Below are 25,446 nucleotides of genomic sequence, written 5' to 3' on the forward strand. Positions count from 1 at the left end.
GAACGCGGCAGTTAGCATGATAAAATATGTAAACACTATGTATCCATCTGTGTAGCGGTCAAAATTATAAATATCTATATCTAAAAAACTGAGCGGGTAAATAATTTATTAACCCTAAATCAGTACATCATATACTATCACATTTCTATTCTATCAATCTTGTTAACGGCTAAACTAATACTTATCCATCAGCAGAAAGATTAGCGGTTATAACTTATATTTAACATAAACATGCATATTTTATTATCTCTATATTTTATCAATCTTGTTAACCGCTACAAAAACAATTAGCCATAATTAAACAAAGTTAACAGATCTATGTTGTATTTACCTTAAACCAGTATATGCATCGAACTATCATATCTACATTCGAAAAAATGATAGTTATCCAATTATAGAGATCATAGAGCTTAGTGTGAACAAAGATTGTGTGTCAAAGAAGAACAAGGAGACAAAATATCAAATATCAAATTGAGATATATATCATTAACGATAAGATGTTAACGGTTAACAAAAATAATTATCTGCTACGGATAGTCATATTGTTTAGTGAATATGTTAACGCTTAACAAAAATAATTATCTGCTACGGACAAATGTAACGCTAGAACATAAATTAGCTGATAACATCGACAATAATACTTAACAACATAAATTGAAATTGTGGTTTTTACAATATGGAAATATAAGTTTTAAATTATTTCTCAATTTGACGTTTATCGTAATTATTTATATGCCACGAATAAACACAACGCTAACTAATTTCACAGTTGGAGAGTGGAATACCTCACTTTGCAGTTTCAGATTCATTTGTTGTCACTGAAAAAAAATAAAATCTACGAAAGAAATACAAATGTTTTAGTTGAATAGAAAAAAATGATTGAATTTTAGGTGAGAGATAATATAGAGAATTTAGGAACGAAAGTGACTTCAGAAAAAAAAAGTGACTTCAGAATCTTTATTTAAAATAAATTGTCTGTGCTACATTACTTGAACCGATGTGTAAGAGGTGAGTACACTGACACGCAGTGCAGAGATTATGTGTCATAGGTAAATTAGCTATTAAGGGTAAAACGGGAAGAGAATTTAGTTTCTAAAGTCAATGTTATAATGCAAATTAGTGGTTTTTTAAGTGCATCCACGCCAATTTCTCTATAAAATAATATGACTTTCGACGAAAAATTATGTTTTTGGAAAGTGTAATTGATACCTCTTTATTTACACATTTCGTCTTTTATGGTAATAGTGTAACATATTGTATGTTGTGTAGTAGAGTTTCTCCTATTTTAGTTTCTAACACACAATTTAATAGTAGAGTGATTTACACTATAAATCAGTTTTGATTTTTATTACACAAAAGAGCACTTTGTGCTTTTTGGATAGTTTTTGGTGGTTAAAGACATGGTCGGCCCTTAAAAAAGTGTAATCATAAGTCTTTTTTTCATTATCCCTATATATCTAGTTAGTTTTTCGTTATTTGTGCCCCTAACTAAACGTAACAATAAGAATATCTTTTTTTTTGTTTTTGTATTGAATATCTTAAAATTTGAAACCCAGAAAACTTAGAAAGCAGTGAACTTTTAAAAAAATAATTTTTTTTTTTGTCATCGACTTTTACAGACTCAAACAGACTCTGTAAACCAAAACGGTAGCTCTGCATCCATGTGCACAACAAAGGTCGTTTGTTTCCTAGCACTGCGTGCTAAGCCATCGGCCTTCAAATTTTGTGTGCGGGGTACATGAATGATCTCCAAGCTGTGGAACGATTCTTTCAAGGTCTTGATATCTTCTAACATATTAGCAAACGCAGGCCAATCATCTGGTTCAGACACCATCTTCACCAGTTGCAGACAATCTGTTGCAAACGTGACCCGAAATTTTGTTTTTTTAGGTTAACTTTCTCATCTATAAAGGCTTAACTTTTTTTTGGTAAGATTCACTCTCGTCGTCCTCCACTTGATTCTAGACTTTTTGTCGACCAACAAGACCGGAACATCCTGACTACGCTGTCGCTGCGAGTCTAATATACTCCGCCATAAACTCAGTTCAAAAAAAAACATTTATGTTATGGTGATTTGTCTAAAATTCAATGTTATATAAAGATCTATCATATTTAAATGGTAATAATAAATAACGAAGTTGAATCAAAGGAAATAGTCCAAAAATGGTGATTTATGTCTAAAAGCTAAAAAAGACCGCAAGCTATGTAGAAAGAGAAAGTCGATAAAGAAGAAGATATAAACATTACAACATTGATCTTCTGTGAATGTACATGTATACAATAAAAATTGTGGCATACATGTGTATCAAAAAAAGTTGCATACGTGTAATATAATTATCAAACATGTACATATAAATTTTACTGTCTACATGTATATTAGTTTACATTTATATTAGTCCACTTTTACACCAAATAAATTTTGTAAAACATGTACACATAATTTTCAAATATACATCAAATAATACACTAATTATGTGTATAGTGAAAATTATGTGTGAAAAAAAGACAAAGAACAAGAATACATGAATTCGAGATGCTTAGTTATTTAGATAGAAAACCTATAAAAAATCAAAAATGTGTATACAATCACTTTCATGTGTAATAGAGATTAGGTATACACATATACAATTTGAATACAATGTATAAATGATTTGTTTTTTCATTAATGTTGTAAAATTACGAAAATAACCTAATCTTCTTTCTTAGCTATTGTCAACAAGAAAATCCTAATCTCTGCATATTTCATTCATATTTTCCACGATTCTTTACATTCTCAACTTGTTTTAATGTATTTTCCTCAAATGTTATAGCATTCAATCCTAATTCATGGCTTTAGCTTAAAAATTCAAACAAAAGTGATTTTTGGTTTCTGATTTATTGAACGATTTGTATCAAATCGACACGGCTGAGGGCCACCTTCTTAATAACGTCGCCTGTCGTCTGGCTCAAACTAATCAAGACGTACAACGGCAAGATCAGTGCCACAACTTTGAATATCTTTTTATAGTTCAAGACCGAGGTGAATCCATTGAGAGAGATAGTTTTTATACATCATGATTATACCAGAAATATAATTGAACATATCTCAAAATATAAATTTGATCATAAATATATTGTTTATAAAATTATTTTCTAGAATATATATTCTGAAAAAAAACAATTTATTTTACAAAAGAAAAAAAAAATAAAAGACTCGAAAGGAAAAAAACGTAGAAGAAAATACATGAGACCCATTTTATGTTGTCACATTAAAAAACATATATTAGATTTATTTAGTGTAGTTGACACTTATTTAATTAGATTAGATTTGGTTTAAAAAAGTGTATTAATAGTGAAAAATAGATTTGATTAAAGAAAAGTGTATCAGTGAGAACTGCCTTTTTATGTTAATAAAAACTCCAAACTATTTTTGGGTGTAATATTTTCTTAATAGTACATGGTAGTGTTTCAAGCCTATAGATGTCTTTGTGTATATACAACCTAATCTTTTCTATAAAATATTAAAGATAATCCCTATTATAATTAAAATTTAAAATATAAATTATTACGAAGTGAGTTCTATAAATCAAATTACCTTATTTTTATAAGATTATATTTATTTTATTTTTAATTTAATATCTATACTTTGGAAAGTGTTATTATTAAAGTACATATGTATAAAATTATAACTTTTTTAGTAAATAATTTGTCGAATAAAACTGAAAAGCAGGTCGAAATACAATTAAAATTATTTGACTTTCAACTCCAAATTTATAAAATACCATATTACGCCGTCGCTAGCTTTCTCCTCCCCATGGTTCATGGAAACAGGCAAAAAACAGTACGAACAGCAATTATGATATTTAGGTAGACGATATTACACACATAAGTAGCTAAACGAAAAATTAAGTAGCAGGAAACAACTCATCCCAAAGACGCTCAAGAACATAGACAGCTTATTACAATACTGTAGGAGCTTTTATTTGAGTACTAGCGCCTCTTCGTTGCTTAAGCAGTAACTCCCAACAGTTTCTTCAGGTCCTTCTGAAAATTGCGTATTTTAACAATTAACAACCATTATGGAACTTTAGAGGTCTCTTAAATCAGATTAAAGGTATTTGATTATATGTGAGACCATTACCTCAATGCTGAGAGGGGAAGTAGTTGGGGCGTAACGGTCCACAACATTCCCATCTTTGTCAACCAAGAACTTGGCGAAGTTCCACTTGATTCCGTCTCCAAAGAGCCCACCTTTGCTTGATTTCAGGAACTTATAGATTGGAGCAGCCGTGTCACCATTCACATCAACCTGCATTGCATAATAGTTCAAAGCAAGTCAAAGGTGAGAACTAACTATCGTAAAAGAAACAACTGAATAGCCTCACTACGAACACAAACATAATAGAAAAAATCTAGAGTTAAGAACTTGTGTTATGCAACATGTCGGAATTATTTCCACAGAGTCAGTGTTCTCTCATATTGTGTTTTACAGGCGAAAAGTAACTGAAACTAATAGCTTACTTATTTCAACATGGGATGACTCCTGTTTCAAGAAACTAAAGCCCCACGATGGAAACCATAAGACTAGTTAAATTGCATAATTTTTTTTTTGGTAAAATGTTAAATTGTTAAATTGCAGAATTAGACTAATGAACAAGAAAAGTGGTTACCTTATCAAAGATCGGGTACTCAGCCTTGAAACGGGTACAGGCAAACTGAACAATCTCTTCATTAGAACCAGGTTCTTGATTCCCAAACTGGTTACAGGGGAACGCAAGGATCTCAAACCCTAATACCATTACGACATTAACAAAAACAACAACTGTCATCTATATGGTTCGTTCACCGAACAAACAAACAAAAAAAAAACAAGAAATGATACCATGATCTTTGTACTTCTGGTACAGCTGTGCAAGCTCGGTATAGTTCGAATTGGTCAAACCACTGCACAATAAAAACGATTCAAGTACCAAAGAAACTAGTCAGTCACTAATTAACGATTCCAGAGATATAACCAGTGAAATCAATTGAATATATGAAAGTTCACCACTGAGAAGCAACGTTGACAATCAAGAGAACCTTCCCCTTGTAAGTGCTTAGATCAACATCATTCCCCTTCGCATCCTGTAAATTCACAAACTTTTCAATTATCGCTCAATCGTTCGAAATCCGAAATTCACAAACTTCACAGACCCACGATGCAATTTACGACCTTGGATCAACCCGAAAGAAAAAAATCGAACCTTGACGGTGAAATCATAGATGGACTTGGGCTCGGAGGAAGTGGCCATGGAATGTTCCGACTTAGAGAGTTTAGCTCCCGTTGTTGATAATGGAACCTGACGATGAGAAGTGAAAAGTGGTTTCGCAGAATTGGAGGACTTAGATGAGAACAGAGAGAGCGATGATGATGATGAAGCTCGGACCCGAAGATTGGTACTTCTTGTTGTTATATAGAGAAGCCGAAACGAGGATCTCAACATTTTCGACGATTAGATTCTTTTTTCACCTTCAAGATTAGATATTTGTTACTTTGCGAGGGTCAAAATCGTAATTCTGTTATTCAGATGCTTCTATCTCCGTGTTCAGTGGATGGAGGATAGGCGATACACGTGGATGTTCACAAAGACGCCACGTTGGAGACTCGTCGGTGTGCTTGTTGCATCTTCTGTTTACCGTGGGCGGAGGTAATGTGAACGGGGACAGTGTTTCGGATCTTAAAAGTTTTAGGGCTTTCGGAATATTACTTTTCGCTTTGGGCCGGCCTAATAGGGATGGACAAAAAAAAAATCAAATCCAACCAAACCAAACCGATCCAATCGAATTCAATTTCTATATCTGTGGGGTTAGTAGTTTTAGTATTTTAATGGATTTAGAATAATATTTGGATTTAGAAATCATTCACAAATCCATTGATTTTAAAATCAAACAAATAGATTCTAAAATCAATAATGTAGAATTCAAAATCAAAATAAATGAATTATTATAAATCAATGAAATAATTTGCAATTGAAGTTCTCATTGCGTCATTGAACAACAGCGTCTGAGTTCAACACATTTTGCACAATCAGATTTTCTTTGTCAACAATGGCTCTGCCGTCGTGTAGGGTAATCAGTTACAATAGTGTTTGAGTTCTTTGCATGTATTATACAATATGTTTGTATACAAGAAAAATGCCTATTTAAAAATAAACAAAAGACATTACTGTAATAACTCAAAAAAATAATAAAACAAAGCCAACAACAGTGGAGAAAGAAAATTCATTTCTTTTTTTACTTATTTTGAAGCCTTATATGCATAAGATTCGTGATACTTTTCTTCTGCTTTCCCAAATGATGTCTCTGATGCAGCGGTCAATTTTTTTGAAGACAGTTGTAGGAGTTGAGGCTGTACCTAGATGTAGACGCTTTCTTCTATATCTGCCCATATATGATAGTGTGTGGTTTGAGAAGCTAATCATTCAAGCAGACGAGGGACTGAAGAATCCTTGATTTCCAGCCAAGCTATAAAAGCTTCCCAAGACATGAAACCATGTGGTTGGAGTCCCAATCTTCACAAAAGTAAATCCCAAATTTGTTCCGTAATCTCGCAGCGTACAATGAGATGGTCTCTGTACTCAGTTGCAGAATCACAAAGACAATAGGAGGGTGAGGTTCCTAAGCCCCATTTTGATAACCGCACCTTGTTGGCAATCGATTCCAATGAGCAATCTACATGATAAAAAGTAAACTTGGCTGTAGCTAATTTAAACCAAACATTCTGAGTCCATTTTTGTGGTGGAGATCTATCTCCAATAATCTCCCATGTATTACTTGTGGAAAATTTTAGCAGTTCAATTTGGTCAATCACCCATAAATATTGATCTTCTTCGGCTGACCGGCTGACAGAAGTAGATAAATTGTTGTTAACTGTCTGTAGCATTTCTGCCAAGCAGATCCATTACAAGCAGATCCATTACAAGTGTCAAAGACATAGGAATCCAGTTGGATTAAAGATTCCCGAGGTCTACCCTCACCAAGGTCTTCCCTCACCAAAGAGATCATAGATTTTACCTAAAGGCAGCCATTTAGCCCACCAGAAACTGATCATTCTTGTGTTTCCAACTCTTCCCTTGATCAGTAAGGAACGGCAAGTCCATGATAACCACGGTTATTAGGAATGCCAAGTCCATGATAACTATGTTTAGACACAGAAAAATACAATAATGCAAATCCAATCAAAATAACAAGGTTTAACTCAATATTTATTCTTTTGTATTTTAGTCTTAAAATTACTCATAAATCAAAATAGCAAGGTTTAACTCAATATTTATTCTTTTGTATTTTAGTCTTAATTACTTATAATACAATAATGCAAATCCAATCAAAATAACAAGGTTTAACTCAATATTTATTCTTTTTTATTTTAGTCTTAAAATTACTTATAAATCCATTCAAATCTAAATCTAAATCAAATCCTCAAACAAATTACTAATATTGAATAACATTTTATTCTAAAATCTGTTTTAAAATACATAAACCAATAACAGCATATTTGAAATTGGAATTCAAAATGATAGAACCAATAACACTTGATTTGTGTTGAATTTTCAAATCCATTAAAATACATAAACCAAGTTATTTGGTTCGAGATTTTATCAACCCAAAATGGTTCAGTTCGGTTGGTTTACCAAAGTATTTTAATTAGATTAATTAAATATACTAATAATATTATATTTTAATATTTAACCTAAACAATTAAACAAAAATTATACTTTTTACTTCTAAAGAAATAGAATAAGCATAACTAAAAAAAATAGAAGAATCTGAATCTCATATATTAACATCAAAACTGAAAATCGCTTATGATATTTATATTATGTTTGAAGATAATAATATAAAATTATTGGCCAATTCTCTACCAAATCTGATGTTTATAGTTTCGGAGTATTGATTCTGGAGATTGTTAGTGGCAAAAAGAATAGCAGCTTCTATCAGAGGAGTGGTTCAGATTGTAACTTGGTGACATATGTGAGCACAACTCAAAACCTATTTCCCATTTAACTGTTTGTTTTTCCTTTAAATTGTGATATTGTTTCTGAATATGAGTTTCTTGGCAGGTTTGGAGGCTTTGGAATAGTGATTCACTTTTAGAAATCATTGACCCCACGATTGAGGAAACCTACGAGAAAGATGAGATTATTAGATGCATCCATATCGGACTATTATGCGTCCAAGCTTCAGATCGTCCATCCATGTCAACAATCTTTCAGATGCTTACCAATAACTATCACTGCTGTCACTCCTCGTTGAAACTCTTTGCACTTTCAGTCTGTAGTATAACCATAAGCTATCACCCTACATTTTCCTTGTAGCACACGCAACTTCAGTTTGTCAAAGTCCATATAAAAGAAATCGAGGATTCAGTTATTCCTTTATTGATGTGCAAAGTCTACTGAGTTACGAACTTTTTTATTTTAAGTTACGAAACTTTACTTCCATAAATTGTTAAGAATTATCTTATACAACAAGTTGACTTGTTAAATAATAATAATAACAAGCCCAAATAGGGACCCGGGTTATGAATTTTGCTGGCTATATTAGTAGGTAAAATCATCCATCGCCATGACTCATGAGGATGATTTGTGCGTATGAACTAATGTGATATTTATAATAAAAAAACAGAGTTAAAAGAAAAGATATCATGTTGGTCGTCACGTTAACAGGAAGGTCAACTTACTTGACCAAGTAACACCCATCGTTTCAAATTTTATTAGTAGAGTTTATCTATCGGTTAATGGTGCTGGTCTTGCACTGAGAGGAGGCCGGAGATATTTGCATCTCCACATTTCCTAATAGTCAGGGTAAACAAAAAGGGAAGCAAAGATGGCAAGAAAAGAAAAAAGAGAAGTTTTTCTCCACTTTAAAGCAATCCCCAGCAAGCTCAAAGTCTTCTGTTTTTTTTACTTATTAATTTATTATTTTAAAATCATCTGAAAGTTTCAAATTCTACTCTATTTGTGTCCCTTTCTTTTCTTTTTCAGATTTAAAAATGGCTCCGTCAAAGAGGCTGAAGGCTCCTTAATTGATTGATTCTTTTTCACCGGAGCAAGAAATTGTCTGCACTTCATCTTCTTCTTGGAGGTGCTTTTGAAATTTTACTCTCTCTTCTCTTCTCTTCTCTTTTGTTTGTGAGTTTGATTTCTTGTTTGGATGCTTAGAAATCATGGAAACTGTGATAACCTCCTTTTCTTAAGCCCAATAAACTTTGAGTAATGTTGGTATTAAGATTTGCTTTACAATGCTAATATGTGCTGTTTCGTTTTAGATAACATAATATTATTAGATTCAGTGATCATTTATTATTTCAGTTACTTGCAGTTAACCAAGCAAAGACCCCTTAGCTTTTTGTCGGAGAAACATTAAAAAATCCGATGAGGACAAGCGGTGCTGGTTCTTCCAGAAGCGAACAAGACGATGATTCCCCCATGAGAAATAGCCAAGAGACTTCTTGTCAATACACAGATCAACAACAGGCAGAGCTTTTTAGAAAACTTGATTCGTTAAAAGGCCACGTTCTCCGTGGTCAAGATTCACCAAGAGCCTCACATCCTCCTCCTCCTCCTGCTATGGGTTTCCATGGACCACCAACACCTTATTACAATCCTCCTTATGGAATGTATCCTTCCCCGGGGCCTCATGGTTTCCCAATGCATCAAAGCTTGTATCCAGGTCATTACCCGAACCAAATGCTGCCTCGTCCTCCCTATCCTCCTCAAGGACATTATGTAGATATTGGTCCTGACATACTTGACCCCCAGTTACACGACCCTAGATTCTTTCCTACTAGGTACCCTGTTTCGCACCATCCCGAGAAGATTAGACCGTTTAGTCCTCCACATGGTGGTGGTGGTCAAGGTCATCATCACACGAGGCGGCCCAGCGAAGTTAACTCTGAAACGGGTGACGGTGCTTTTGCACGTGGGTATGTTCAAACTGCTGCTGGTTCCCGTCGTTGCCATCCTCTAGCAGGAGGTGCGCCCTTTGCAGCTTGTCACAATTGCTTTGAGCTACTCTACTTGCCTAGGAAGAAGCTTCTTTCTCAGGAAAAGCAGCAACAACAAAAGCTTCAATGTGGTGCTTGCTCTGAGGTCTTCAGTTTCACTATTGTCCATAATAAGCTTCTTTTCTCTTCTTCTTCTTCTTCAGCTCTTGAGGAGACTCAGCGAGTTCCTGTAGTGGTAACTGATTGTCCACTTAAGGATGAGGAACCAATAACACACCTGGAAAATAAAACTGTCCAGGCTATATCGCCTAGTGAACACTCAGATGATGATGATGAAGGAGGAAGATCAAGCGTTTCTAGTGAGGTCGTCAAGTCTGTTCGCCGTAGAGCCAAAGACGCTCCTCCACCCCCTCCTCCTGAAAATTCTAATCTTCTTGAGCTGTTTGAGTATTCTAATGTAAACAGAACTGCACTCACTTACGGAATGTCACAGCTAGGGTACAATAAGCAAGTATCCTACACGAAACAAGACTCCTTAGCTTCTGAAACTGATATTTCTTACAACGGGTACTATAACAACAACACTGAGGTGTCTGACAATTCAAGGATCTCAAACGCTAGTAAAGATGAGAGAAGACGAAAGCAGAGTAGCGATTACAATTTATCGGAGGCCACACGTAATAATAAAACCAGATCTAGTGATGACCAATACGACAGGGAGCTAGAGGTTTGGGTGAATGGGCATCTTATACCGGAAGATCAGGTTATCAGCGCCGAGAAACAAGCTGGACCTGTTCAAGCTGGCAACTACTGGTAAAACTAACTCTCTTTCCTCTCTCGGTTACAATTATTTTAATTGGTTTAGAGAAGTGTTTTTTTTTTTTTGATTAGGTATGACTACCGTGCTGGATTCTGGGGAGTGATGGGACACCCCTGTCTCGGTATCATACCTGTAAGGACACTCTCTCTCTCTCTCTCTCTCTCTCTGTTTTGCATGTATCTTTTGTTTTTGTGTTTGATAACAAATCTTGGTTTGGTGCATGCAGCCATTTATAGAAGAGTTTAGCCGTCCAATGCCGGATAACTGCGGTGCAGGAAACACGGGAGTGTTTGTGAACGGAAGAGAGCTTCACGAGAGAGATCTTGAGTTACTCTCAAGTAGAGGTCTTCCTCGAGGCAAGAACCGTTCTTACATCGTTGATATATCAGGAAGAGTTCTTGATGGAGACTCTGGTGAAGAACTTAAGTGTCTTGGCAAATTAGCTCCAACGTAAGCCCACCAACAAGTCTTTCTAATGAAGTTTTTATATTGATGTCAAATTTGATTCTAAGATTTTTTTTTTTTAACTCATTTCCACTGAAAAATGTTGAAATGTTCATCAGGATTGAGAAGGTTAAGCATGGATTTGGCATGAGAGTTCCAAGATACCTAGCTTCATCAACTTGATTCAGCATCTTCTTCTGGCTTCAATCTTTCGTTGTTTGATTGAAATGTATATTGTGTTTTTCTGTAACACATATCATTATATTCTGATTTCTGACCCCACAGCTTGCCTTTAGTGTTTCAGTCTATTCTTTTTTTTCTTTCTCTTTTCTTGTAATTTTCGGTCTGGGTTAAAAGATAACAATCTGATTTTCTTGTGATCTTATGGTGTATGTAAAAATTGATATTTTTTTGTTTGTTGTGGATCATTTTTTTTAGTGTATCAAATCAATAACTATCTAGAAATAAATAAATTATCAACTCTGTTTTTATAATCATCACTACTTATTTTATTATTTATAGATCTTTCTTGATAGACTGTACATGTTTGTTGAATCTTATTCGAAAAAGAAAACACTGTAAAAGATATTATGGTAGGCATCTGATGCATGTCCAAATTTAAGAGGCTGGTCCACGATGTAAATATTGGGATAACTACAACTATATCTAGATAACTATGCTTTATGTTTAGTCCTTATCAACTTAGGATATTCTGCTTGTATAAATACTTGGCTATTGCCGTACTAATAACACAACACTTTCATATTACAAACGATTTCATGGTATCAGAGCAAAAGATCCCAAAACCCTAATTTTTTTTTTTTCTCTACCAAATCGTGTTTCTTGATCACCAAGAAACATGGCTGAAACAACTTCAACGTTGTCTTCTACCTCTGCACCTACGGCATCTCTATCTAACATCAATGATCCTTACTACCTACACCCCTCAGACAACCCTGGAGCTCTAATCACTTCTGTTTTGCTTCGCGGAGATAACTATACAGAGTGGGCAACCGAACTCTCTAACTCAATTCAAGCAAAGCGGAAGTTTGGTTTCATCAATGGAACTATTCCTAAACCTACGACAGAACCAGATCTATCTCGTTGGCAAGCTACAAACTCTATGTTAGTCGGCTGGATCAGAACTTCAATAGATCCTAAGATCAGATCAACTGTCTCTTTCGTCCCCGATGCTCATAAATTATGGGATACTCTTCAACGACGGTTTTCTGTTAAGAATGGAGTTCGTGTTCATCAGATTCGTGATGAAATCAACACTTGTCAGCAGAATGGACAGACTGTGATCGAGTATTATGGTCGTTTAACAAAGCTCTGGGAGGAACTAGACAATCTAACCACTACTCGGGCCTGCACGTGTGAAGCTTCCGCTGACATCGAGAAGGAAAAAGAGGAGATCCGAGTTCACAAGTTCCTGTTTGGACTTGATGAATCACGGTTCAGAAATATAAGGTCTCAAATAATTGATGAAGATCCCTTACCTGACATCAACAATGTCTATTCCAGAGTCATACGAGAGGAGCAACACAACAATGCAGCCCGCTCTAAGGATCTCAAAACAGAGGCTATCGGTTTTCACACACAGATTGATACTACCAAAACAGAGCCTCTACAGTCAGCCTCAGTTGTTGCTCGGTTTCGTGATCCAAACAGAACTTGCACTCACTGTTCTCGTAAGGGTCATGACAATACTGAGTGCTTTCTCATTCATGGATATCCAGATTGGTGGCTAGAACAGAAGAATGCGTCTGGATCTTCGTCTGGCTCCTCACAGCGAGGAAGAGGAGGACGTTCATCTAATAGCAACCGTGGTCGTGGCCGTTCTAATTCTGCTAGAGCTGTCTCACATAACGCTACCTCTACTCCTCAACTCAATGATCCGATTGGCCAGATTACTCAACTCCTTCAACTACTTCAAAACTCCAAATCATCGATTTCTACAGAGAAACTTTCGGGTAAACCAACTTTAAAAGATGTCATTATTGACACTGGCGCTTCTCACCATATGACTGGTGACTTATCTCTCCTTACCGATGTTCTTGAGATCATTCCATCCTCGGTGAAATTTCCCAATGGTCGATGTTCTCAAGCAAACAAAAAGGGCACATTGGTTCTTAGCGAGCATTACTTTCTGAAAGATGTCTTATATGTTCCCGACTTTAACTGCACTCTCATCTCTGTTTCGCAACTACTTAAACAGACCGGCTGTATTGCCATATTTACTGATACTCTTTGTGTGTTGCAGGACCGTTTTACGAAGACCCTGATTGGAACGGGTGAAGAACGTGAGGGGGTTTACTACTTTACTGGGGTCACTGCTGCACGAGTACATCGGTCTGCGTTGAAGAACTCTTCTACATCAGAACTATGGCATCGACGGCTCGGACACCCATCTTCTAGAGTTTTATCAGCTTTACCTGTTTTAGATAATATGGTGTTTGATTCAGTGTCTTGTGAGATTTGTTTTCGTGCCAAACAGACACGCCAAGTTTTTAATGAAAGTTCGAATAAAGCTTCTGCACCTCTCTCTTTAATTCACTGTGATATTTGGGGACCCTATAGAACTACCTCTTCTTCTGGTGCACGTTACTTTCTTACCATCGTAGACGATTTCTCTCGCGCAGTTTGGACCTATCTAATGTTGGAGAAATCGGAAGTAGCACAACTCCTTCGTGAGTTTGTAGCTCTGGCTGAAAGACAATTTGGTCAGCAAGTTAAAACTATACGGACAGATAATGGCACAGAATTTCTAGTCCTCAGACCATATTTTCGACAACTTGGCATTGAGCATCAAACATCTTGTGTTGATACACCTCAACAGAATGGGCGGGTTGAAAGAAAGCATCGCCACATTCTAAACGTAGCTCGAGCATGTCTCTTCCAAGCACGCTTGCCTGTTTCGTTTTGGGGAGAGAGTATTCTTACTGCTGCTCATCTTATAAACCGAACGCCTAGTCAGGTTCTAAATGGGAAAACGCCTTATGAACTCCTATTTGGAAAGCGACCTGACTTTGATAAGCTCCGAGTATTTGGTTGCCTATGCTACTCTCACCACAAAGCGAGGGATAAAGACAAGTTTGGAGATCGGAGTCGCAAGTGTATCTTTGTAGGTTATCCTTATGGGAAGAAGGCATGGCGTCTTTATGATCTCAATACACATGATTTCTTTGAAAGCAGAGATGTAGTGTTCTCTGAACAAAACTTTCCGGGTGTTGACTCTACTGAGTATGTTACTCCGCCACTTAATATCCATGATCCCACTATTGATGACTGGTTATTACCACCTGCAGACTTCAGGGGGAGCTCGTCCTCTCCTCCTGTGGAAGAACACACTACACTACCTCCGTGTGTCCCTCCTATTACTCCTACTACTCCATCTCCCACCCCTGTTATCTCGCCAGTTCCTACTCATGCGACAGAGTCACTACCTTCTCCTCCTACATCTGCTCCTTCTTCTCCACCTCGTGATTCACTTCCTTCGTCTGAAATTGTGTCCTCTGGCTCTCCGGGACTACCAGAGATACTTGGTCGTGGACACCGGCAACGAACTCCATCTATACTACTTAAAGACTATGTGACTCACTCTGTTTCGACAAACCCCTCTCACGTTCTCTCCTCTACTGATCATGGGTCCTCTCCAACGGTCTCAGGTATGACTCCATACCCTATATCATGCTATGTCTCTGACCACTTATTTTCAGACTCACACAAAGTTTTCATGGCTGCTATAATCAATGATGATGTGCCTAAGAGTTTTAAAGAAGCCGTCAAACACAAAGAATGGAATGATGCTATGTTTACAGAGGTTGACGCCTTTGAAGCTACAGACACTTGGGACGTCACTGATCTTCCTCCTGGTAGGACTGCACTCGGCAACCAATGGCTCTATTCTAACAAGTATGATGCGTTTGGTAACTTGGAGCGACGTAAAGCCCGTCTAGTCGTTCTTGGCAATCATCAGAAAGCAGGTGAAGATTTCAGTGATACCTTTGCTCCGGTGGCTAAATTAACTACGGTTCGTATCATCCTCAAGCTTGCAGCGATGGAGAATTGGATAGTACACCAGATGGATGTTAGTAACGCATTCTTACATGGTGACCTCGACGAGGAAATATATATGAGGCTTCCGCAAGGTTTCACGTGTTCTGAACCTAATAAAGTCTGTCGTTTAAAGAAATCTCTTTATGGCCTTCGCCAAGCTCCCCGGTGTTGGTACTCGAAGCTCAGTAACGCCCTCGAAGAATTTGGCTTCTCACACGAGTACGCCGATCATTCCTTGTTCTCTAAGGTACGAGGTTCTGTCTGCATTCACATTTTGGTGTACGTGGATGACTTCGTCATTGCTTCTAATAATGCTGCTGCCTTACAAGAATTCAAAGATTATCTTAAGAAGTGCTTTCGAATGAAAGATCTTGGCAAATTGAAGTACTTTCTTGGCTTCGAGGTGGCTCGCAATGCTACTGGTTTCTATATTTCTCAGCGCAAATATGCTCTAGACATTGTCGCCGAGACCGGCTTGCTAGGTGCAAAGCCTTCCTCTGTCCCTGTTGAACTTAATCATCAGCTTGGTCGCGCCAAAGGTCCTTTGGCCAACGCTACTCAGTATCGTCGTCTTGTCGGACGGTTGATATATCTGACTAATACTCGCCCTGATTTGGGCTACATTGTCCATATTTTATCTCAGTTTATGCAGGCTCCACTCTTGCCTCATTGGGAGGCGGCCTTGCGAGTGGTTCGGTATCTTAAAGGTACGCCTGGTCAGGGAATTTTTCTCAAGGCTGATGATGATCTCCAAGTCAGTATCTACTGTGACTCCGACTGGTCTTCTTGCCCAAGCTCTCGACGGTCTTTAAGTGCTTATATTACCTTCATTGGTGCCTCTCCTGTATCGTGGAAGACTAAGAAGCAGGATGTGGTCTCTCTCTCTTCCGCTGAAGCAGAGTATCGTGCAATGTCTAATGCAGTCAAGGAACTCAAGTGGCTCAAGGGTCTTCTACAATCATTTGGTTATTCTCACTCGTCTCCTATGAAGCTTTTCTGTGACAGTAAATCGGCACTTTATATTGCTTCGAATCCGGTGTTTCATGAGCGCACCAAACACATTGAGCGTGATTGTCACCATGTCCGCGATGCTTTGAAGTCAAAACTCATCACTACCGAACACGTTTCCTCCAAGAATCAACTAGCAGACGTCCTTACTAAAGCTCTTCCGCGCCCACAATTTGATAACTTGATGTCCAAGTTGGCTGTTCGGAATCTCACACTTCCAACTTGAGGGGGAGTATTGGGATAACTACAACTATATCTAGATAACTATGCTTTATGTTTAGTCCTTATCAACTTAGGATATTCTGCTTGTATAAATACTTGGCTATTGCCGTACTAATAACACAACACTTTCATATTACAAACGATTTCAGTAAAGATTTACAACTTCATGGGGGTCCAACATTTACGTCTAATTTATTCAGTATGGGTCTCATATTATGTACCCATACACCATGCATTAAAAATTTGATGCGTATTTACTTCTACTATTTTGTATTTACATTTTTTAATTAGAATTTCAATTTAAATTCGATATTTTTGTTATATGTTTACAAATCTATATTAATATTATACAGAGGACTTAAACGTTAAACACCTATTTTTTTGTCGGCTATTTGATTGTTTACCCAATACATTTGTAGGCATAAATTGTATAAGGTAAACCACATTTGTAAGCAAAAATTGTGTAAGGTATAAGCAGTGTAGTTTTTAGTTGGAAAACAATAATCAGATCTCAAAAAAAAGAAAACAATAATCAGATCTTTGCAAATGACATTTGTTCTACAAAAAAACGAGTAATTTAGTTTACAGTATTATTAGAAGGTCTTACAAAAACTAATACTACAAATGACTTTGAATTCAAAAAAAAAAACACCCTGTCATTGTTTACCAGGAAGCTCCTAGCTTTCATCAACAACCAAAAAAACTCCAAGAAAGCTAATACAAACAATTCAATACCTTCCAAAAGCAACACTCCTCTCAAGAGTTCACACATTCACATGGATAGATTGAGATCACTGTCGAAGAAGATGAAGATCGAAGGAAATCCATTTGGTAACTCCTCTCACCAACGCAATCAAATATTCCTCAACTTCGTCGCCTTCTTCCTTCTCGTCGGTCTCACTTACCGTTTCATCATCACCGATTCCACCGGCTCTCTGATTGCACAAGTAAGAACCTCGCCGGCAGAACCTTCCGGTCTCACTGCCTCAGTTGCTCAAGCTCCAGCCCCCGTTTATTCCCCAGTCAACATCACTGCTGCTTCACAAAATGGTAAGAGATGAGGATCTTTCTTTGTAATATAATATAATTATCCAAAGACGTAAAAGATCCAAATCATTGAACCTCTGTTTGTAGTTTCCACAAAGTGTGACATCTTTACGAGGAACTGGGTACCAGACCCATCGGGTCCTGTCTACACAAACATCTCTTGTCGTCGTCATATCCAAGAACACCAGAACTGCTTGAAGAACGGACGCCCAGATTCTAATTACCTTCTCTGGAGATGGAAGCCTCGCGACTGCGATCTCCCCAGGTTAGATCCAGACCACTTTTTCCACAGAATGAGGAACAAATGGTGGGCCTTCATCGGCGATTCAATCTCTCGTAACCACGTCCAATCCTTCCTCTGCATTCTCTCTCAGGAGTTCCGTAAGACCCAAGAAGAAAAAGAAGATGGTTCCAAGGCTAGCATTGCGTTACTTGGCACTACTTCAATGTCGCTTCTCCGACCAGATGGACATCCCGGACCGTACCGGTATCCGAATCCTTTCTCTGGGATGAAGATCAGGGATCCGGTTCATGTTCAGAATGATTGTCTTCACTGGTGCTTGCCCGGTCCGATTGATTCCTGGAATGATCTTATGGTGGAGGTCATGCTTAACCGGGAGATTGATAACAAGAGTTAGCTTCTATTTCCTTGTGTTTCTTTGTAATTAGTTATTTTTGTTTTTCTAAAAGCCCATTAATTCGATGTTGGGACCTAGTGTGGGTCCAACTACAAGCCTGTGTCGTTCATTCTTTCCGCTTTTGCTTCTTTCTTTCTTGTGTGCAATCATTAAGGGATGCCAATTCTGAGCCAAAAACTATTTGTAGGTCGTGTACACAACTTTTAACTTGTTAGGATGTATTCTTTTGTTAGAATACAATTCATTTTTCTGTGGTTTATATATTTCAACTTTTGTCATTAAAAAAATCTCTATTTGAATCACTTTTGTTATTAAAATATTGGGTTAATGTGGTGAATATAAGTGCAAACCCAATAGTCAAGCAAAACACACCCAGTTTGAGATATAATCACTAATCAATGGCTCTAATCTCTTTATCATGAGGGACGATGACACTTTTCTACACAGCATAAGTTAGGGAGTAGAAATGTAAACTTCAAGAGTAAACATCAGTAAACAGCAAATGTAAAGATAGGAGAAATACAACTGCAATGATTCTTTAGTATACACAATCCTCTATACAATTCATGAGCATCTACAAGCGTAACCTTTTAAAACCTTATATATAAGGTTTTATGTTCTCCATGAACAACCTCGTAACCTCAAATTATAATGTTTAAGCATCTCAAGAGCAATCTTAAAACCTCCAAGAGATACGAATGGACCAAACTTAAAGAATAAAAGAAATTTTTAATGACGAAGTGGAACAGATAATCAGAAGATAGTTAAAATAGTTACGAATATTCAAACATTCTGAATACTTGTAATTTTACAAATCAAAACTGATAAAAATATAAAAATTGGTGGGGGAACAGAGCGAATCATGAATACTGAAATGTTGTAGATATCCGTTTCGTTTTGGGCCTACTCACTCATCCTCTGTTGTTTTCTAGAGCATTAGGCCTCGATTGGTATAGGTGATGAAGAAGCAGTAACAATATGATGTAGAAACAGTATGCTGTAGAAGCTGTATGCTCTCATTAAACTTTTTAATAAGATGATTGGTAGAGCAGTAGCATTATACAATTTTAATTTTTTTATAAAAGCTAGTATATAATATATTTATTTTAAAATAATATATATTAAATTATAATATATGTATTTAAATATATTTGTTATTAAAAATAATGAATCTTAATTAATAACATAAATTAAATTAAATTTTAAATGTGAAATATTATTTAAAAAATAATTTAAAATTTTGTTTAAAATTAAAAAATATTTTTGGATATAAAATAATTTTGAATATTATTAAATAAATAAAATAAAATTAAAATTTATTTTTCGATATCAACATAATTTTTGAAATTAGTAAATAAAATAAATTAATTATTAAATACTATCATTTAAATAATAATGTAAAAAAAAATATTTTTCGATATTAAATAATTTTTAATATTATTAAATAAATAAAATAATATAAAATTTTATTTTTGGATATAAAATAATTTGAATATTATTAAATAAAATAAATAAATTATCATTATATATATATATATATATTTTATATATTAATATATAAAAGAGATATGATTAATTTATTTTATTTACTAATTTTAAAATTATGTTTATATCAAAAATTTTTATTTAAAAAATTACAATTGAAATATCTATTTTAAAAATAATATTTCGCATTTAAAATATAATATAATTTATATATTTATATTATATTTTAAATGTGAAATTCTATTTTTTAAAAATATTTATATTGTAAATTTATTTTAGAAATTTAAATTTCATTTTCTGGATATAAAAGAAATTTTATAATATTATTAAATAGAAATTAAAAACTAATTATATATTTTTCTTAAATTTATAAAATGTAAATACAAATGCTCTTCCAAAAGTTTCGTATGACAGCATTTGTTAGAGAGCATTTCGAGAGCATTTCGAGAGCATTAGCATTTAGTAAATGTTTTTCTAAATATTTTTTAACAAATATTGATTGGATAATGTAGTTTTACGGCGTTTTGTTAATATACATAGACAGTTCACGGCGTTTTACTTTGGAAAACAGCGCAACGTTCTCTGTTCTTGCTTCAAACATCGTGCTGTCTTTATAGAGATTACTGTAACTAGACAACAATTTTGTCCGCAACTAGACAACATCTATGTTCTCTGAAATCTACAAAATTTCCCATTTCCAAATCCAATCAGACAGTTAGTCCCTTCAGAAATGGAAGCAAAGAGGCATGAATACGCTGCGGATTTGTCTTCCATAAAGGAAGCTCATGAGCGTATTAAGCCGTACATACACAAAACTCCAGTGCTCACATCTGAATCCTTGAATTCAATCTCTGGAAGAAGCTTGTTCTTTAAGTGCGAATGCTTTCAGAAAGGGTGAGAGACTTCACTTGAGAGTGTACTTATTTCTCTTAAATTTTCTCTCTTTTTGTTCTCAGTACTAATAGAACTCCCCTTCTCTGTTTATTGTCTGAAAAACAAGTGGAGCTTTCAAGTTTCGGGGAGCATGCAATGCTATCTTGTCTCTTGATGCTGAACAAGCAGCCAAAGGGGTTGTAACACACAGCAGTGGGAACCATGCTGCTGCGTTGTCTTTGGCCGCAAAGATACAGGGGATCCCTGCTTATATCGTTATACCAAAAGGTGCTCCAAAGTGCAAAGTAGATAATGTGATTCGTTACGGTGGCAATGTTATATGGAGTGAAGCTACAATGTCTTCTAGAGAAGAAGTAGCTTCCAGAGTTTTGCAGGAAACAGGTTCAGTTCTCATCCACCCATATAACGATGGACGCATTCTAAGGTACTTTTGCTTTTCTTGATAATAATGATTCAAATGCATAGTTCTTTGCTGATTCTTTGAACAGTGGTCAGGGTACCATTGCATTGGAACTGTTGGAGCAAATCCAAGAGATTGACACTATAATTGTGCCGATAAGCGGGGGTGGTTTGATCTCTGGTGTGGCGCTGGCTGCTAAGTCAATCAAGCCGAGCATCCGGATTATAGCAGCTGAACCGAGAGGAGCTGATGATGCAGCTCAGTCTAAGGTTGCTGGTAGAATCATCACTTTACCTGTGACTAATACCGTAGCTGATGGCCTTCGTGCATCTCTAGGCGACTTAACATGGTAATCTAATTCTTACTTTTATAGAACATAAAGTGTTACAGTCTGTATCATTCCATGAACATGTTTTTTTTTTTTCTATCAGGCCGGTTGTGAGAGATCTGGTAGATGATGTTGTTGTTGTTGAGGATGGAGAGATTATCGAAGCCATGAGAATGTGCTATGAGATGCTGAAAGTCTCTGTGGAACCAAGTGGTGCCATTGGCCTAGCAGCAGTTGTATCGACTAGTTTCCGTAGCAATCCTTGTTGGGAAGATTGCAAAAACATAGGGATTGTACTCTCAGGAGGTAATGTCGATTTGGGCGTTCTGTGGGATTCATTAAAGAGTTCAAAGTAATTAAAAATCTTGGTTTACTGCAAGAAGGGATTCACTTTCTTGCAAGAAACTCCGCCTTAGTACAGAGTCCAAGAGAAGAAAGCAATGTGATGCAGAGTTTATTGTTTAAAGTTAATTTTCTTGGATCGCCTCTTAGTGACAAAACCTGGCAATGATAACGGGCATCACTTTACCTCCTTCTATATCTTCTTCTTTTGGTATCATAAATGGAATTATCAAAAACAAAAAGAAATCACTTTGAGAAATGAAAAGGTTAAAAGAATCGACATGATAAGAAAGAAATTTGAAAACAATCAAGAAGACGAAGAAAAACACAGAGAATTAACGGAAAAAATATACTTATGGATAACATTCAGAAAACAAAAGAAAAAAATGAACTGTTCTTCATTTGTCTGTTTGATTTTATCGTTGCTAGTCACCCCTAAGGCCCAACCCCGTCTATATTATGGGTCAACCCATCTCAAATGGATTATCATGGTTTAATACCGTTAGGTCCGCTATTATATAGGCCAATAACTTGATGACTAATCCCACCACTCATTCAGTCATTTGTTCTCATCTAAACTTTTAGTGAAAAGAATTATTGGGCTAATAAATCACTCGATATATCTTATTGTTTTTGTTTAAGTCCATTGGGCTTAACTAGTGAAAAAAATATTGCCGACCTTAAAAAAAAAAAAAGCTGAGAACAAAGAGAAAAAAAAAGAGAAGAGTATATTTATGAGGAAGTGTAAATAAATTGTTAGGAGCGATCACAAAAGGCTAATTTATCGATTCTGTGAAAGAAAGAAAGAAAGAAAGAAGATGGTGTTGTCACGGCGATTCGCGCAAGTGTCGAGTGACGAAGAAGACGATGTACCGGCGTCTACAAGGTCCAAGGGACGACGGAACTCTAGGAGCCCCGAGGAGGGGAAGCGGAGGAAGCGCAAGACGGTGAAGCTCTACGAAGATTTCGAAGACGACGTGGATGAGAAGGAAACAGAGGTCGAAGAAGAAGAAGAAGAAGAAGAGAAGCCCGATGACGCGAGCCCCGTTGGTGAATCGGTTAAGGTTACGGGTAAAGGCAAAGGGCGAAGAACCCATTTCCTTCAATTCGATTATGACGGCAACACATACAATCTGGTGAGCTGTGTTCATGAAAGTTTTGACATTTAGGGCTTTTGGTTGAATTTGTTTTGTCCTGATTAGAGTGTATTAAAGCTCTTGTTATGTAGGGAATTAGCCATAGATGTTGTTATGTTTATTACTGGAAGAACATATTCATTTGTATAAACTGGTCTTGATGTCTCGTTTTTGGAGTTAAAGATTACAGTTTCTGACTCTGCACATTGCTTCAAGTTTTTAATTTACATCTTTCTGTCCCTTTGCACCTAACTTTTTAGTCTCTTGTTGACTCCTCCTTGCTTGAGAGACCATTTGTTTCTACTCTCTCTCTCTGACATTCCTTTCTTTCTCAGGAGGATCCGGTGCTTTTGGTTCCAGAAGACAAAAGTCAAAAACCATATGTTGCAATTATCAAGGTACTCTTCTGCTGCTTACCAGTTCCTGCTATAGTACCATCTTGTTGGTTTGAAGTAAGACTTGTTTTCTTTCTTTTTTGGGGCAGGATATTACTCAAACAAAAGATGGAAGCATGATGATTCTCGGACAGTGGTTTTATCGTCCAGAAGAAGCAGAGAAAAAGGGTGGTGGGAACTGGCAATCTAGTGACACACGAGAGCTCTTCTACAGTTTCCATCGTGATGAGGTGCCGGCAGAGTCTGTGATGCACAGATGCGTGGTGTATTTCGTCCCAGCCCATAAGCAGCTTCCCAAACGCAAAGTTAACCCTGGTTTTGTCGTACGTAAGGTGTATGATACTGTTGAGAAGAAGCTTTGGAAGTTGACTGATAAGGATTACGAAGATACAAAGCAACATGAGATTGACCTCCTTGTTGAAAAGTCAATGTCCCGATTGGGTGATCTTCCTGACCTTGAACCTGAGGAGGTGCATGCTGATCTTGAGGCTATGTTGAAGGCTAAAAGATCTTCCCGGAAAGTGAACATACCTCCTGTTGATGTTAGGAAGGAAGAAGATGCCTTTCTTAAACCTGAGACCCCTGGAAGTGCTATTTCATCAGAGTATCATTCTGTCTTGCAGAAGTTCAACTCACTGACAGGTGATGCTCATCGTGACAAGTGTTTGGCAAAGCTTCTGGAAGCAGTCCAGAACATTTGCTATACCGCTGAGAACAAGCAAGCTGCCGAGGAAGCAAAGATGCCTTCAGAGCTTGAACAGGCTGATAAAGATACAAAGACCGAACCATCAAAGGTATCCCTTTTCGTACAGTTACCTTTCAGAATGGACCAAATAACATGCTGTTTGTTTGAACCACTTGACAGCAGGATGAGAGTTTTCTCTGGCCAGACGCTGCTGTTCCTCCGGTGTGTGCTCTTGAGGTGGCTTTACATGTTTCTCTCGCATCTGATTACCATAAATACAATCAAAGGATGAGGGCACTGGTTTTCAATCTCAAGGTTCCGCTTTCACGCCATTTCATTACTTCTTTTCCATATTTTTTAACATGTGGTAAACATCACTTTAGCGTTTATTCAAAGTATCTAACAGTAATTTCATTTTGTTCTATCTGCAGAACACTGCACTACTGGCTAGACGTCTGCTTAATGGCGAGTTAGAACCAGCAAAGATTTTGAGCATGTCACCCACTGAGTTAAAGGTTAGGGACTGGCTATGTTACATATTTGCAGACAGATACCCTTCCTTTCTTATTCTGTGTCATAATACGCAATGACTAGTGAGAGTACATCTTACAAGTTACAACGATAAAGATTTTGGTATATTGTGGGATTCAGGAGGGTTTAACTGCTGAGGAAACAGAGAAGAATGAGCCTGACGATGCGGAAAAAATGCAGGTTTGTTTTCATTTCTGACAGTCGAGAGTTGTATCTAGCTTGTTGGATTTCAGTTTGGGGAATGTCTTTTGACCATATCATGTGTTGGTTTTGGATGTAGATGACTGATGCAAGATGCTCAAGATGCAGTCAAATTAAAGTTGGACTGAGGGATATCATCCAAGCTGGGCATGGAGATCGTTATCAGGTTCTTAATACTTCTCCATATTACATATGCAATTTGTCAAACTGAAATCAAAACAGACTGTTGTAGCGTGAGTGTATATAAGCTAGGGACATCACTTAACATCATGATCTTCTTCTCTTACTGTGCGTATCCATTAATAATTTAATATTAATAATCACATTCTGATTTTTGTTTTATGGATCTAGCTGGAGTGTATTGCCTGTGGCCATTCATGGTATGCCTCCAGGGATGAGGTATCAACTCTGACTATAGACACTGAAAAACCAGCCCAAGGCACAGAGAGTGAGGACGTTGAGAAGAATTTGACCAGTCCTCGTGGAGCAGAGAATAAAGCAAAAGAAGACGAATCCTTGAAGACGACTAATGGCTCAAATGTTGACAAAAATCCTGAAACCACCAAGAAACCAGAGTAAGAAAATGTGTGTTTAAGGTTTGAAACTTTCAACCGTATGTGTAGGGTTTCGGGTATGGAATGGAACCGGGTTTCAATTTAACATTGATCAACCGTGTAGTTATGTTGGTAAAGGTTATCTATACAATAATACGAAGACTTTGATTATGGTCATATATCAATTGTCAATAGATTTCTCTGCACCCTCACCTTTTTGTGTATTTGTTAATAAATGTTTCTTTTATGTTTGTCCACCACTCACGATTCAGTGCATTTGAAACAGAGCCCAG

The 25,446-nt window shown here is 36.6% G+C and overlaps 5 protein-coding genes and 1 long non-coding RNA gene across 8 annotated transcripts; 4 read left to right on the plus strand and 2 right to left on the minus strand.

Annotated features, from left to right (window-relative positions):
* Positions 1–3,716: 3,716 nt before the first annotated feature.
* LOC108818508 (probable phospholipid hydroperoxide glutathione peroxidase 6, mitochondrial) lies at positions 3,717–5,477 on the minus strand. Its single transcript, XM_018591501.2, has 6 exons — positions 5,223–5,477; positions 5,027–5,103; positions 4,862–4,923; positions 4,650–4,768; positions 4,121–4,288; positions 3,717–4,023 (listed from the first exon to the last, which is right to left on the minus strand). Exons 1-6 carry the CDS (start codon positions 5,460–5,462, stop codon positions 3,988–3,990), a joined length of 702 nt encoding a protein of 233 aa, XP_018447003.2. The 5' UTR covers positions 5,463–5,477; the 3' UTR covers positions 3,717–3,987.
* A 3,224-nt stretch (positions 5,478–8,701) lies between these two features.
* Positions 8,702–11,665, plus strand: LOC108853597 (uncharacterized). 2 transcript variants are annotated; one of them, XM_056990471.1, is made up of 5 exons: positions 8,702–9,102; positions 9,340–10,777; positions 10,856–10,916; positions 11,011–11,234; positions 11,348–11,665. In XM_056990471.1, exons 2-5 carry the CDS (start codon positions 9,393–9,395, stop codon positions 11,409–11,411), a joined length of 1,734 nt encoding a protein of 577 aa, XP_056846451.1. In that variant the 5' UTR covers positions 8,702–9,102; positions 9,340–9,392; the 3' UTR covers positions 11,412–11,665. The 2 variants fall into 2 exon arrangements, with proteins under 2 accessions (XP_056846451.1, XP_056846450.1); XM_056990470.1 differs by having other exon boundaries at positions 8,703–9,102; positions 9,330–10,777.
* A 5,455-nt stretch (positions 11,666–17,120) lies between these two features.
* LOC130497613 (uncharacterized) lies at positions 17,121–17,752 on the minus strand. Its single transcript, XR_008936616.1, has 2 exons — positions 17,640–17,752; positions 17,121–17,552 (listed from the first exon to the last, which is right to left on the minus strand). It is a non-coding gene; the product is annotated as an uncharacterized LOC130497613 (long non-coding RNA).
* On the plus strand, positions 17,294–18,442 carry LOC108832169 (protein trichome birefringence-like 25). The gene is made up of 2 exons (XM_018605666.2): positions 17,294–17,567; positions 17,652–18,442. Exons 1-2 carry the CDS (start codon positions 17,294–17,296, stop codon positions 18,200–18,202), a joined length of 825 nt encoding a protein of 274 aa, XP_018461168.1. The 3' UTR covers positions 18,203–18,442.
* A 1,931-nt stretch (positions 18,443–20,373) lies between these two features.
* Positions 20,374–21,684, plus strand: LOC108821628 (serine racemase). Its single transcript, XM_018594629.2, has 4 exons — positions 20,374–20,581; positions 20,688–21,005; positions 21,070–21,330; positions 21,413–21,684. Exons 1-4 carry the CDS (start codon positions 20,418–20,420, stop codon positions 21,663–21,665), a joined length of 996 nt encoding a protein of 331 aa, XP_018450131.2. The 5' UTR covers positions 20,374–20,417; the 3' UTR covers positions 21,666–21,684.
* A 710-nt stretch (positions 21,685–22,394) lies between these two features.
* LOC108832170 (uncharacterized) lies at positions 22,395–25,402 on the plus strand. Of its 2 annotated transcripts, none has more exons than XM_018605667.2 (8): positions 22,395–22,787; positions 23,123–23,185; positions 23,272–23,976; positions 24,048–24,182; positions 24,299–24,382; positions 24,519–24,578; positions 24,679–24,765; positions 24,951–25,402. In XM_018605667.2, exons 1-8 carry the CDS (start codon positions 22,470–22,472, stop codon positions 25,176–25,178), a joined length of 1,680 nt encoding a protein of 559 aa, XP_018461169.1. In that variant the 5' UTR covers positions 22,395–22,469; the 3' UTR covers positions 25,179–25,402. The 2 variants fall into 2 exon arrangements, with proteins under 2 accessions (XP_018461169.1, XP_018461170.1); XM_018605668.2 differs by having other exon boundaries at positions 24,051–24,182.
* Positions 25,403–25,446: the final 44 nt, after the last annotated feature.

This window comes from Raphanus sativus, chromosome 7 (genome assembly GCF_000801105.2).
Source record: "Raphanus sativus cultivar WK10039 chromosome 7, ASM80110v3, whole genome shotgun sequence".
Lineage (NCBI taxonomy): Eukaryota > Viridiplantae > Streptophyta > Magnoliopsida > Brassicales > Brassicaceae > Raphanus > Raphanus sativus.